Source organism: Oncorhynchus masou, chromosome 11 (assembly GCF_036934945.1).
Source record: "Oncorhynchus masou masou isolate Uvic2021 chromosome 11, UVic_Omas_1.1, whole genome shotgun sequence".
NCBI classification, from domain to species: domain Eukaryota; kingdom Metazoa; phylum Chordata; class Actinopteri; order Salmoniformes; family Salmonidae; genus Oncorhynchus; species Oncorhynchus masou.
This window is the reverse complement of record NC_088222.1, coordinates 6060089-6072588: the sequence shown is the minus strand read 5'-3', so window position 1 is coordinate 6072588 and position 12500 is coordinate 6060089. Positions and strand designations below refer to the sequence as shown.

Here is a 12500-nt window from a genome sequence, read left to right as displayed (position 1 = left end):
GGACACATACACAGTAGACAAAACTATAGCCTCCACGGCCTGCTAGAGTTTAAACTGTAAACTCCTTTCAGAACAATGTAGGATGATTTCACACACATCTACCTGAGTATTTACACACCATTTAAACTGTCTATCATCCTGTGTGACATAGAACGGACTGACAAATACTCACAGTTCAGTTCATCTTAACAAATCGGTCCTATGATTTTCGGGTCGTCACAAATACAATGAGTTTTAACACACACAGAAACACACAACGGGAGAAAATGACTTCTGCATAAAGTCATTCATTGATGATTTTAACAATAAAAAAATTGTATAAACTAATTATAATTATAATTATTAAGAATGTTTTCGTGTTCTATTTTTTATTATTGTTAATTTGTTGTAATTAATACCTTCTAATTATTATAATAAAATGTATTTATGAACCTAAATCTCCAACAATAATGATGGTGAAATAAATATCAGTTTTAGTGAAACAAATTATAAGAATTACTCAGTATAGTAACACTCAATTGATATAACATAGACGAGCGAACAATAATATAGATTAAATAAAATTCTACTCCTTTCCAAATCAATGAACACATTGTTTTGTATTATCTAATAATTATAATTAATGAATTATCTAGTATTGACAATTAAATATAGTGTTGAAACATAATTAAAACAATTGGTGATTCAGTTTTTGTACTTTCGAAAGGTAATTTATACATTCTAGATTAGTGGTAAAGATTTGGCACTAGATTCTACAGCGTAGTTAAGGAGAAGAATATTCAAAGGTTTCTCTTAGCATAACAATACATACTGGGCAACAGCAGCAGCTCTGCTTAACATGGGGTTGTGGAGAGAGAGACAGAGAGAGAGACAGAGACAGAGAGAGAGAGAGAGAGAGAGAGGCTGAGAGAGAGAGAGAGAGAGGCTGAGAGGGAGAGAGAGAGGCAGAGAGAGAGAGAGATAGAGAGAGACAGAGACAGAGACAGAGAGAGACAGAGAGAGAGAGAGAGAGACAGAGACAGAGGGACAGAGACAGAGAGAGAGACAGAGAGAGATACATTGACAGACAGAGACAGAGACAGAGAGAGACAGAGAGAGACAGAGACAGAGAGAGAGACAGAGAGAGAGAGAGAGAGACAGAGAGAGAGAGAGAGAGAGAGAGAGAGACAGAGAGAGAGACAGAGAGAGAGACAGAGAGAGAGACAGACAGAGACTGAGACAGAGAGACAGAGAGACAGAGAGACAGAGAGACAGAGACAGAGAGAGAGAGAGAGAGAGAGAGAGAGAGGCCTTTTGTTTTTCTTCTTCTCTTGTTGACCCATTAGGCAGACGGTCTGTAGGGTTGCTCCTCTCCTCTCCTCTCCTCCAGCACCTCCAAACCAGCTACCGCCACCGTTTTCAGCTTAGACTTAGACAACAACCCACCGCCACCCCTGTCTGACTTCTACAACGGCAACCTTCCTTGGTTGACTAGTCAAAAATAACAAATGTCAACGAGGCCCATCCCCCCCAAAAATTTTTTTAGAATGTTTCCTGCAGGATGTAACACAAATGTTCTCCTGCGTGTGTTTTATTGTTTTACCCAACGTCAAACGAACAGCACCAACAACCCAATGCAGCAAGATGCTTGGCACGGAATCAAGAACGGCACAAAGCTGCCATCCAGGGTCCGTTGGTACACAATGCCCGCCCCGTATCATCAACAACAATCTGATTGTATGGCTTCCGTACAAAGACGGCCCTGTTTTTATTTCAAATGGGGCACGGCAGTGCCAACGTGGTCGGAGGGGCACGCCACCCTACGTACGTATGCCACCCTCGTCCCTGGCATGGCACAGAGAAAAGGCCCCGGCGGGAGCCCACAGACTCGTACGCGAGGCGGGGAAACGTCAGCCGCCAGTTGGACATTGTCCGTCTGCTGTATGTATATAGTGAGAAACTCAGAACAGGGACAACAATGGGCTACATGTGTTGTTCTGAACAGGCCCACATGACAAAGCAGTTAACTACATTGAAAAACACCAAGGCCTCATTTTCAATATATTGAACAAATTTCTTATCCATTTTTGGTTGGGTATAAATATATATTTCAGGATTTTTTTAAAAGTAATTCATGTCTATAAAAAAAATGATGCTCCAAAAAAAATATAAATGTAAAAAAAAATATATATATATTTGTAAATACAGAAATACAGAAATAAAAACTAAAATTATAATGGGAGCACCTAACATTTAAAAAATATGCAATATTCAAATGTCTCATCATTATAATACAAATATAATATATAATAACCCAAAAAAGGCAAACAAGACAAATAATGGAGGATGATCACAACATGGATATGCAATTATCCTTTAAATCAACACAACTAAATTTCCCTGCTTTACCAAGAGAAATGAAAGCCATTCCTTCTTCATACAAACATGATGTGTGGTCAGTCGTAGAGAACACTGTGAGTGGAAACAGGACAGACATGGTGATCTCCTGATTCAACTCGAGTGATAAGACAGTATATAGAAAGAGGGCCTTCTACGAGGCACAGGCTTGTCTACCTGCTCTCTGATGGCTTGCTGTTCTCTACTCCTGACTGATTAGCATCAGACGCTGAAGAAGCTGCATCGTGTCAAGAGAAGAGACAGATACACACCTTTTCATTCTCCTTTCATTTCCTCTATATCTCTCTATTTCTGGGAGCATCGTGAAACCAAAACAAACATCTCAACAACGACAATTCTTTCAACAAAAACAAAAACAAGTCTTAATATAGGCTGACTTTTATGATATTACACACGTCTCTTTCAGGAATAGCACGAGCAGATTTTCACAAAATTACATTCAATCAAATTAGCGGTTCCCGATGCTTCCTTAAATAGTATTTTCATTATACCTCATTTAAGATGATTAAACATAACTGAATCATCTACATTATATTAGTATATTAGTATTACAATAGTATATTAGTATTACATTAGTATATTAGTATATTAGTATTGTAATACTAATATACAAATGTAATACTAATACACTAATGTAATACTAATATACTAATGAATACTAATATACTAATGTAATACTAATATACTATACTAATATACTAATTAGTATATTCGTGTATTAGTATAACATTAGTATATTAGTATTATATGAGTATATTAGTCTTATATGAGTATATTAGTAGTACATTAGTATATTAGTAGTACATTAGTATATTAGTATTATATTAGTATATTAGTATTATATTCATATATTAGTATTATATTCGTATATTAGTATTACAATGTTATCAGATTACAGTAATTAAACAAAGCTGCTGGATAGAAACATTTAATATACTAGAATGAACTGCATTAACAATATGTAGATATAGAGGTTTAATATACTAGACTGACCAGCGTTAACAATATGTAGATATAGAGAGGTTTAATATACTAGAATGAACAGCATTAACAATATGTAGATATAGAGGTTTAATATACTAGACTGACCAGCGTGGGTAGCAATATGTAGATATAGATGTTTAATATACTAGACTGACCAGCGTTAACAATATGTAGATATAGAGGTGTAATATACTAGACTGGCCAGCGTTAACAATATGTAGATATAGAGGTTTAATATACTAGACTGGCCAGCGTGGTTAGCAATATGTAGATATAGAGGTTTAATATACTAGACTGACCAGTGTTAACAATATGTAGATATAAAGGTTTAATATACTAGACTGACCAGCGTGGGTAGCTATATGTAGATATAGATGTTTAATATACTAGACTGACCAGCATTAACAATATGTAGATATAGAGGTTTAATATACTAGACTGACCAGCGTTAACAATATGTAGATATAGAGGTTTAATATACTAGACTGACCAGCGTGGGTAGCAATATGTAGATATAGAGGTTTAATATACTAGACTGACCAGCGTAAACAATATGTAGATATAGAGGTTTAATATACTAGACTGACCAGCGTTACCAATATGTAGATGTAGAGAGGTTTAATATACTAGACTGACCAGCGTTAACAATATGTAGATATATAGAGGTTTAATATACTAGACTGACCAGCGTTAACAATATGTAGATATAGAGGTTTAATATACTAGACTGACCAGCGTGGGTAGCAATATGTAGATATAGAGGTTTAATATACTAGACTGACCAGCGTAAACAATATGTAGATATAGAGGTTTAATATACTAGACTGACCAGCGTTACCAATATGTAGATGTAGAGAGGTTTAATATACTAGACTGACCAGCGTTAACAATATGTAGATATATAGAGGTTTAATATACTAGACTGACCAGCGTTAACAATATGTAGATATAGAGGTTTAATATACCAGACTGACCAGCGTTAACAATATGTAGATATATAGGTTTAATATACTAGACTGACCAGCGTTAACAATATATAGATATAGAGGTTTAATATACTAGACTGACCAGTGTTAACAATATGTAGATATAGAGGTTTAATATACTAGACTGACCAGCATTAACAACACGTAGATATAGAGAGGTTTAATATACTAGACTGACCAGCATTAACAACATGTAGATATAGAGGTTTAATATACTAGACTGACCAGCGTGGGTTAACAACACGTAGATATATAGAGGTTTAATATACTAGACTGACCGGCGTTAACAACACGTAGATATATAGAGGTTTAATATACTAGACTGACCAGTGTTAACAACACGTAGATATAGAGAGGATTAATATACTAGACTGACCAGTGTGGGTTAACAACATGTAGATATAGAGGTTTAATATACTAGACTGACCAGCGTGGGTTAGCAACACGTAGATATAGAGGTTTAATATACTAGACTGACCAGCGTGGGTTAACAACACGTAGATATAGAGGTTTAATATACTAGACTGACCAGCGTGGGTTAACAACACATAGATATAGAGGTTTAATATACTAGACTGACCAGCGTGGGTTAACCACACGCGGGTTGTTGAGATAGTGCTTGTTTAAAACATCTGAGTCCCTCTCTCTCCAGCACATGTGGAAAACATACTCGTCTAGGTATCGTCCCTACGTTTCTTTCTAAGCAGATAAAACAAACAAGAGAAACCGTGACCAGCATTAAAAATAACAACGATAAATTACGTGAGGAGTTTTTTTGTTTTTCTCATCCCTTAAGAGAGTCTGATAAAAAAAAATGTCCCCTAGAAGTAGAATAGAATAGAGACGTCTACAGTTGAACACAGAGACAGACTTACCGCTTTTCCATTGTAGTAATACATTAAGGAACCTCCAGTCACTCCTGGGATGGTATACGCACAATACATGGTTGAATTAGTCGTTCTGCCCCACTCTTCAGTAACAATCTTTAACAACTTTCACTTCTTACTCGCTTGTCTCTCCAATTTTTTCTTTTCTTTTTCTCTCTCTCTCTCTCTCACAACAATTCCTTCAGTGTCATTTTCCCATATGGCCAGGCCAAGCATGGTGGGTATACAAAGCAGGGAGAAACCATTTCTGACGTTGGGATACGGGAGGGGAGGAGAGGAGAGAGGGAGGAGAGAGGGGAGGGGGGATTGACTCGACTCTTCCTCTTCATGTGGCCCTCCCCCCTCCCTTCCTCCTTCCTCTCTCACACGCTCTCTCTCTCTTTTCGTGCACTCACACACACATATACACTATATCCTCTCTCTCTCTGTACATCTCTCTCTCTATATATGTATATTTAAAAAAAATTATATATATATATATATATATATCACTCTATCTCTCTATATATAAATATCTCTCTCTCTCTCTCTCATACACTGTATATAGAGGGAGAACGACTGATTTGTACCTTGTCAGCTCGGGGTTTGAACTTGCAACCTTCCGGTTACTAGTCCAACGCCCTGACCACTAATGAGTGGGCTGGACATGCCGAGAGATGAGTTCGGATTGGTCTGCCATGTAGTGTGTGTCTGTCTATTGGAGCTGGTCAGTATGTTTAGGTAATCGCGTTGAACGGCGGCTTTAAAAAAACTAAACGTATCACGTAGTAAAACTGCATAAACCTGATGTCACGTTAAAGGGTAGTGTTAGATCGCTAACGTTAACTGGTTGGCTCGCTAGCTAACGTTACATGTATGCTCTCCACTTTCCGGAGGGCTGAGTTTTGAAATCAGTGGAATTTGAGTATGATAGCTATAGAGATGGGGAAAAAAAACCTACTTCCGGATTACATCTTCAAACTAAGGGCACCCATGTATGGCATCAGACAGGAGATGCATCCAACCATGATGAATACTGGTAAGATTTTTTAGACATTACACGTTTATAATTTTGACAGAAAGTGTACTGTTAGCTAGCTAACGTTAGCTGGCTGGGTCGCTAGCTATAACATAATGTGTATGCTCTTATTCTTCGTATCTCAGACACATTTGCTTGACTAGTTACAGCCATAAAACCTGGTTGGCTAGCTACCTACTGATTCATGCAAGGTAGTAACGTCATGACTTCGTGATTATGGTACATTGTTTAGCTAGCCAGCTAGCTAGCTACATGTCTTAACAAAAGACTCCAGTCTAATATTGACAAAGTATTTTCATTTCAAGTTAAAGTGTACTGTTAGCTAGCTAGCTGCCGCTAACTAACGTTACGTCATGCGTTGGGATTCATTGTTTACCTAGCTAGCTATCTAGCTACATTTCTTAACAAAATACTCTCGACGTAGTGTGCCAGAGTGCAGAATAACTGATACATTTTTTGTACGCTCAACACCCATTGAATATTTCCAATGTCAGTAAACGTCGGAAAACAAGGCATAATTCAATTGTTGCCAGCAGCACAGTTACAGTCACCAACGCTCTGGATAACATGACAAAAGCCTAACCAGCTCTGCTAGGGGGAGTAAAATGGTCAGTGGGGTGTTCTCTCATTATGTATCTGGAAGTAGCTAGCCAATGTTAGCCAGTTAGCTTGGGTGCTTGACTCTAGTTTTGAGGACAGAGATTTCGGAGCAACCCTACTTATTGGCCAGAGCGTCCAGTGTGCGCTCTGAATGCAAAACCACAGATTAGAGAGATAGGGCGAGTAATGTTCAGTGAGCTGTTCTCTCTCTCTTAGATAGCTGGCAAGTTAGTACAGAACGCTCAGATCAACCCTTAAAGAGATGGGTGTGGTCTATTGCTTAAGAGGGTGTGAACAATGCTGAATGGGTGTGGTCTAAGGCTTAAGAGGGTGTGAACAATGCTGAATGGGTGTGGTCTGAGGCTTAAGAGGGTGTGAACAATGCTGAATGGGTGGAGACATTGAATAACTCTCCACTAGGTACCAAAACATTCAAAGACGGTTTTCTTAAAAGTGAGTTTACAAGTTGATCAACTTCCAAAGCAGAAATACTTTCTCATTGTTTCCTCAACAGTGGTGTATGATATACCATTTTGTAGCTCTGAGTTTGTACCTCATATACCATCAGCTCTCTGTCTTCACACTGTACCTCATATACCATCAGCTCTCTGTCTTCACAATGTACCTCATATACCATCTGCTCTCTGTCTTCACAATGTACCTCATATACCATCAGCTCTCTGTCTTCACAATGTACCTCATATACCATCAGCTCTCTGTCTTCACAATGTACCTCATATACCATCAGCTCTCTGTCTTCACAATGTACCTCATATACCATCAGCTCTCTGTCTTCACAATGTACCTCATATACCATCAGCTCTCTGTCTTCACAATGTACCTCATATACCATCAGCTCTCTGTCTTCACACTGTACCTCATATACCATCAGCTCTCTGTCTTCACACTGTACCTCATATACCATCATCATATATATATATATATATATATATATATATATATATATATATATATATATATATATATATATATATAATTATGAATATAGAGAGACAGAGTGAGAGAGACACAGAGACAGAGGGAGTGACAGAGAGAGAGGGAGAAAGACAGAGTAGTAGAAACAACCATTATAGGTTTGAATACAAACGCAGTTAATAGACTCCCCCTTTTTTTGCTTTAATTTGATTAAAAAGCGAGTGTCAGGAAGGGAATGGTATGATGCACATCTAATAACTGAACCATCTGTCTGGTGAGCTGGCTGGCTCCCAGCATTGTGCTGTATGCAGCAGCATGAGAACTTGATGAGAGAGAGAGAGAGAGAGAGAGAGACAGAGAGAGGAGAGAGATACAGACAGAGAGAGAGAGAGAGAAAGGAGAGAGAAGAGAGAGAGAGAGAGCGAGAGAGAAGAGAGAGAGAGAGCGAGAGAGAAAGGAAGAGAAAGAGCGGGAGAGAGAGATAGAGAGCAAGAGAGAGACAACCATTGTGAGATGAAAAAAAGACTTATAAATAAAATATTTTTATAAAATCTAAAGAGAAAAGCAGGAAGAGAGAGGAGCCAAGGGTCCAGAGAGGAGCCAGGAGAAGTCCAGGCAGGCTGCACCTGGGCTCAAGACAGAAGGTGGGTTGGTTGGAAGGTGATAGATGATAAAGCAATGCTAAGAGCATCACATGGCCTCTTTCTTCGCTCAGTCAAACCTCCCACGGACCCACACAGCCCGTCAGAAGTGTGTGTGTGTGTGTGTCAACACACAGTCAAAGCCCTCCACACAGTCATAAAGAAGTGTGCCGGACCACCACTGTGTACAGTGGACAGACAAGCGATACACCAGACCTGGACCTTGACATTCTCTATGACAATAGAACTTGGAATAACCACAATAGAACTTGGAACCCTCACAATAGAACTTGGAACCCTCACAATAGAAATTGGAACCACCACAAGAGAACCTGTAAACATCACAATAGAACTTGGAAACACCACAATAGAACCTGGAACAATCACAATATAACTTAGAACCACCAGAAAATATGAACTTGGAACCATCACAATAGAACTTGGAACCACCACAAAATAACTTGGAACCACCCCAATAGAACTTGGAACCATCACAATATAACTTGGAACCACCATAAAATAACCTGCTACCATCACAATATAACTTGGAACCACCACAATATAACCTGGAACCATCACAATAGATCCTGGAACCACCACAATGGAACTTGGAACCACCACAATAGAAATTAGAACCACCCTAATATAACTTGGAACCACCATAATTGAACTTGGAACCACCACAATAGAACTTGGAACCACCACACTAGAACTTGGAACCACCATAATTTAACTCGGAACCACCATAATAGAACTTGGAACCATCACAATAGAAATGGAAACCACCAAAATAGAAATTGGAACCACCACAATTAGAATTTGGACCACCACAATATAACCTGGAACCATCACAGTAGAACTTAGAAGCACCACAATCGAACTTGGCACAACCACAATAGAACTTGGAACCTCCATTTTAGAACCTGGGCGGCAGGGTAGCCTAGTGGTTAGAGTGTTGGACTAGTAACCGAAAGGTTGTAAGTACTGACAAGGTACAAATCTGTCGTTATGCCCCTGAACAGGCAGTTAACCCACTGTTCCTAGGCTGTCATTGAAAATAAGAATTTGTTCTTAACTGACTTGCCTCGTAAAACAAAGGTAAAAAAACAAACAAACTTGGAACCATCATAATAGAACTTGGAACCATCACAATATAACTTGGAACAACCACAATAGAATGTAGAACCATCACAATAGAACTTGGAAACCACCAAAATATAACTTGGAACCACCATAATAGAACTTGGAACCATCACAATAGAACTTGGAACCACCACCATAGAACTTGGAACCACCACAATAAAACTTGGAACCACTACAATAGAACTTGGAACCACCACAATAGAACTTGGAACCATCACAATAGAACTTGGAACCACCACAATAGAACTTGGAACCATCACAATAGAACTTGGAACCATAACAATAGAACTTGGAACCACCACAATAGACAATGTAGAACTTGGAACCATCAGAATAGAACTTGGAACCACCATAAAATAACATGGAAGCACAATGATAAAAATTTGAACCATCACAATATAATTTGGAACCACCGAAATAGACCTTGGAACCACCATAATAGAACTTGGAACCATCACAATAGAACTTGGAACTATCACAATAGAACTTGGAACCACCAGAACAGAACCTGGAACCATCACAATTGTACTTGGAACCACCACAATAGAACTTGGAACCACCACAATAGAACTTGGAACCACCAAAATGTGTACCTATGATGAAAATTACAGGCCTCTCTCATCTTTTTAAGTGGGAGAACTTGCACAATTGGTGGCTGACTAAATATTTTTTTGTCCCACTGTATATTTTTGATTTAACACGCTTTTGGTTACGACATGATTCCGTAGGTGTTATTTCATAGTTTTGATGTCTTCACTATTATTCTACAATGTAGAAAATAGTAAAAAAAAAATGAATAAAGAAAAACCCTGAAATGTGTCTAAACTTTGACTGGTACTGTATGTAATTGAAACTGTTCAAACCATCGGTGTGATGACGAGGAACAGAAACGGAGGTAGAGGACATGAAGGACATAAGCTTTGGTGCGAGCAGTTGTCGAGTTAATGATGCCAGAGTGAGCGGGGACAGACACATTTTTAGGAGGAGGAGAAAGCCTTTAAAAAAACAATACTGAGATGGTCAGAGACACACACATCAATATTCAGACCATAGGACAGGACGAGATCAATATTCAGATGATAGGACAGGACAGGATCAATATTTAGACCATAGGACAGGACGAGATCAATATTCAGATGATAGGACAGGACAGGATCAATATTCAGACCATAGGACAGGACAGGATCAATACTCAGACCGTAGGACAGGACAGGATCAATACTCAGACCACAGGACAGGATCAATACTCAGACCATAGGACAGGATCAATATTCAGACCATAGGACAGGACAGGATCAATACTCAGACCATAGGACAGGACAGGATCAATACTCAGACCACAGGACAGGATCAATACTCAGACCATAGGACAGGATCAATACTCAGACCATAGGACAGGATCAATACTCAGACCATAGGACAGGATCAATACTCAGACCATAGGACAGGATCAATATTCAGACCATAGGACAGGATCAATACTCAGACCATAGGACAGGATCAATATTCAGACCACAGGACAGGATCAATACTCAGACCATAGGACAGGATCAATACTCAGACCATAGGACAGGATCAATACTCAGACCATAGGACAGGACAGGATCAATACTCAGACCGTAGGACAGGATCAATACTCAGACCATAGAACAGGATAAATATTCAGACCATAGGACAGGATCAATACTCAGACCATAGGACAGGACAGGATCAATACTCAGACCATAGGACAGGATCAATATTCAGACCATAGGACAGGATCAATACTCAGACCATAGGACAGGATCAATACTCAGACCATAGGACAGGATCAATATTCAGACCGTAGGACAGGACAGGATCAATACTCAGACCATAGGACAGGATCAATATTCAGACCGTAGGACAGGATCAATACTCAGACCATAGAACAGGATCAATACTCAGACCGTAGGACAGGATCAATACTCAGACCATAGGACAGTATGGTCTTGGTGGTGAGTAGATCCTCTGTCATACAGTACAAAGGAGTGATAAAAGGGGAAGAGATGGTCTCTCTCTCTCTCTCTCTCTGGGTTTAGTCCCAGCATTAAGCCCCCTGAGTGAGTGAACACTACTTGAAATATAATCACACATTTCATTCAGATTTTATGCTTGGTGGATTTTTTGACTCATTAGAAGTGTCAATTTTCAATCTGGCAGGATTCATCATTCAAACCTTTTCTCTCTCTCTGGGAGTTGACAGGACTAGAGGTTTGGCCAGTGAAGCCCATCTCTTCTCAATTCAATTTCAATTCAAGGGGCTTTATTGGCATGGGAAACATGTGTTAACATTGCCAAAGCAAGTGAGGTGCATATTATACAAAAGTGAAATAAACAATAAAAATTATATGTCTCTAATATGGTCATATGTTGGACAGGAGGTTAGGAAGTGCAGCTCAGTTTCCACCTCATTTTGTGGGCAGTGTGCACATAGCCTGTCTTCTCTTGAGAGCCAGGTCTGTCTGGCTCTAATCTGAAAATTGTCTGTCTGGCTCTAATCTGAAAATCGGTCATCTCACAAAATCATCTCTCTCTCTCTCTCTCTCTCTCTCTAGGAGTTGACAGGACTAGAGGTTTGGCCAGTGAAGGCCATCTCTTCTCTCTCTCTTTTAAAACAACCCTCTTCACCCTCGGTTACCGGGGGGAGCAGTGCCCCTCCTTTTTCTTTTTTCTTTTTTCTTTTTTCCTTCCCTTCCCTTCCCTTCCCTTCCCTTCCCTTCCCTTCCCCTTTCCTTCCCGTCTCTGTACATGCAACGATTTGTTGTTTTGAAAATGTGAGATATATTTTAATAAAAGGTATTGATCTGAGAGGTCTCCATCTAATTGTTTACAGAAAAAGTCAAGTTCTTTAACCCCCTGAGGTCGATGTCCGCGCCACCGCGGAAAT

At 39.2% G+C, this 12500-nt stretch overlaps 1 protein-coding gene across 14 annotated transcripts in view; it reads right to left on the bottom strand.

Annotated features, from left to right (window-relative positions):
- The window catches only part of tcf4 (transcription factor 4), a 525031-nt gene that overhangs the window by 128893 nt on the left and 383638 nt on the right, over positions 1-12500 (bottom strand). For 2 of the 14 annotated variants that reach the window (XM_064977276.1, XM_064977275.1), the window contains exon 1: positions 5243-5532. The exons of 11 other annotated variants lie outside the window; for them this stretch is intronic. In XM_064977276.1, coding sequence (XP_064833348.1) covers positions 5243-5311 — 69 coding nt within the window. In that variant the 5' untranslated portion in view covers positions 5312-5532. Of the gene's footprint in view, positions 1-5242; positions 5533-12500 lie in introns of those variants that run through there. One more of the 14 variants, XM_064977277.1, reaches the window with a different exon arrangement.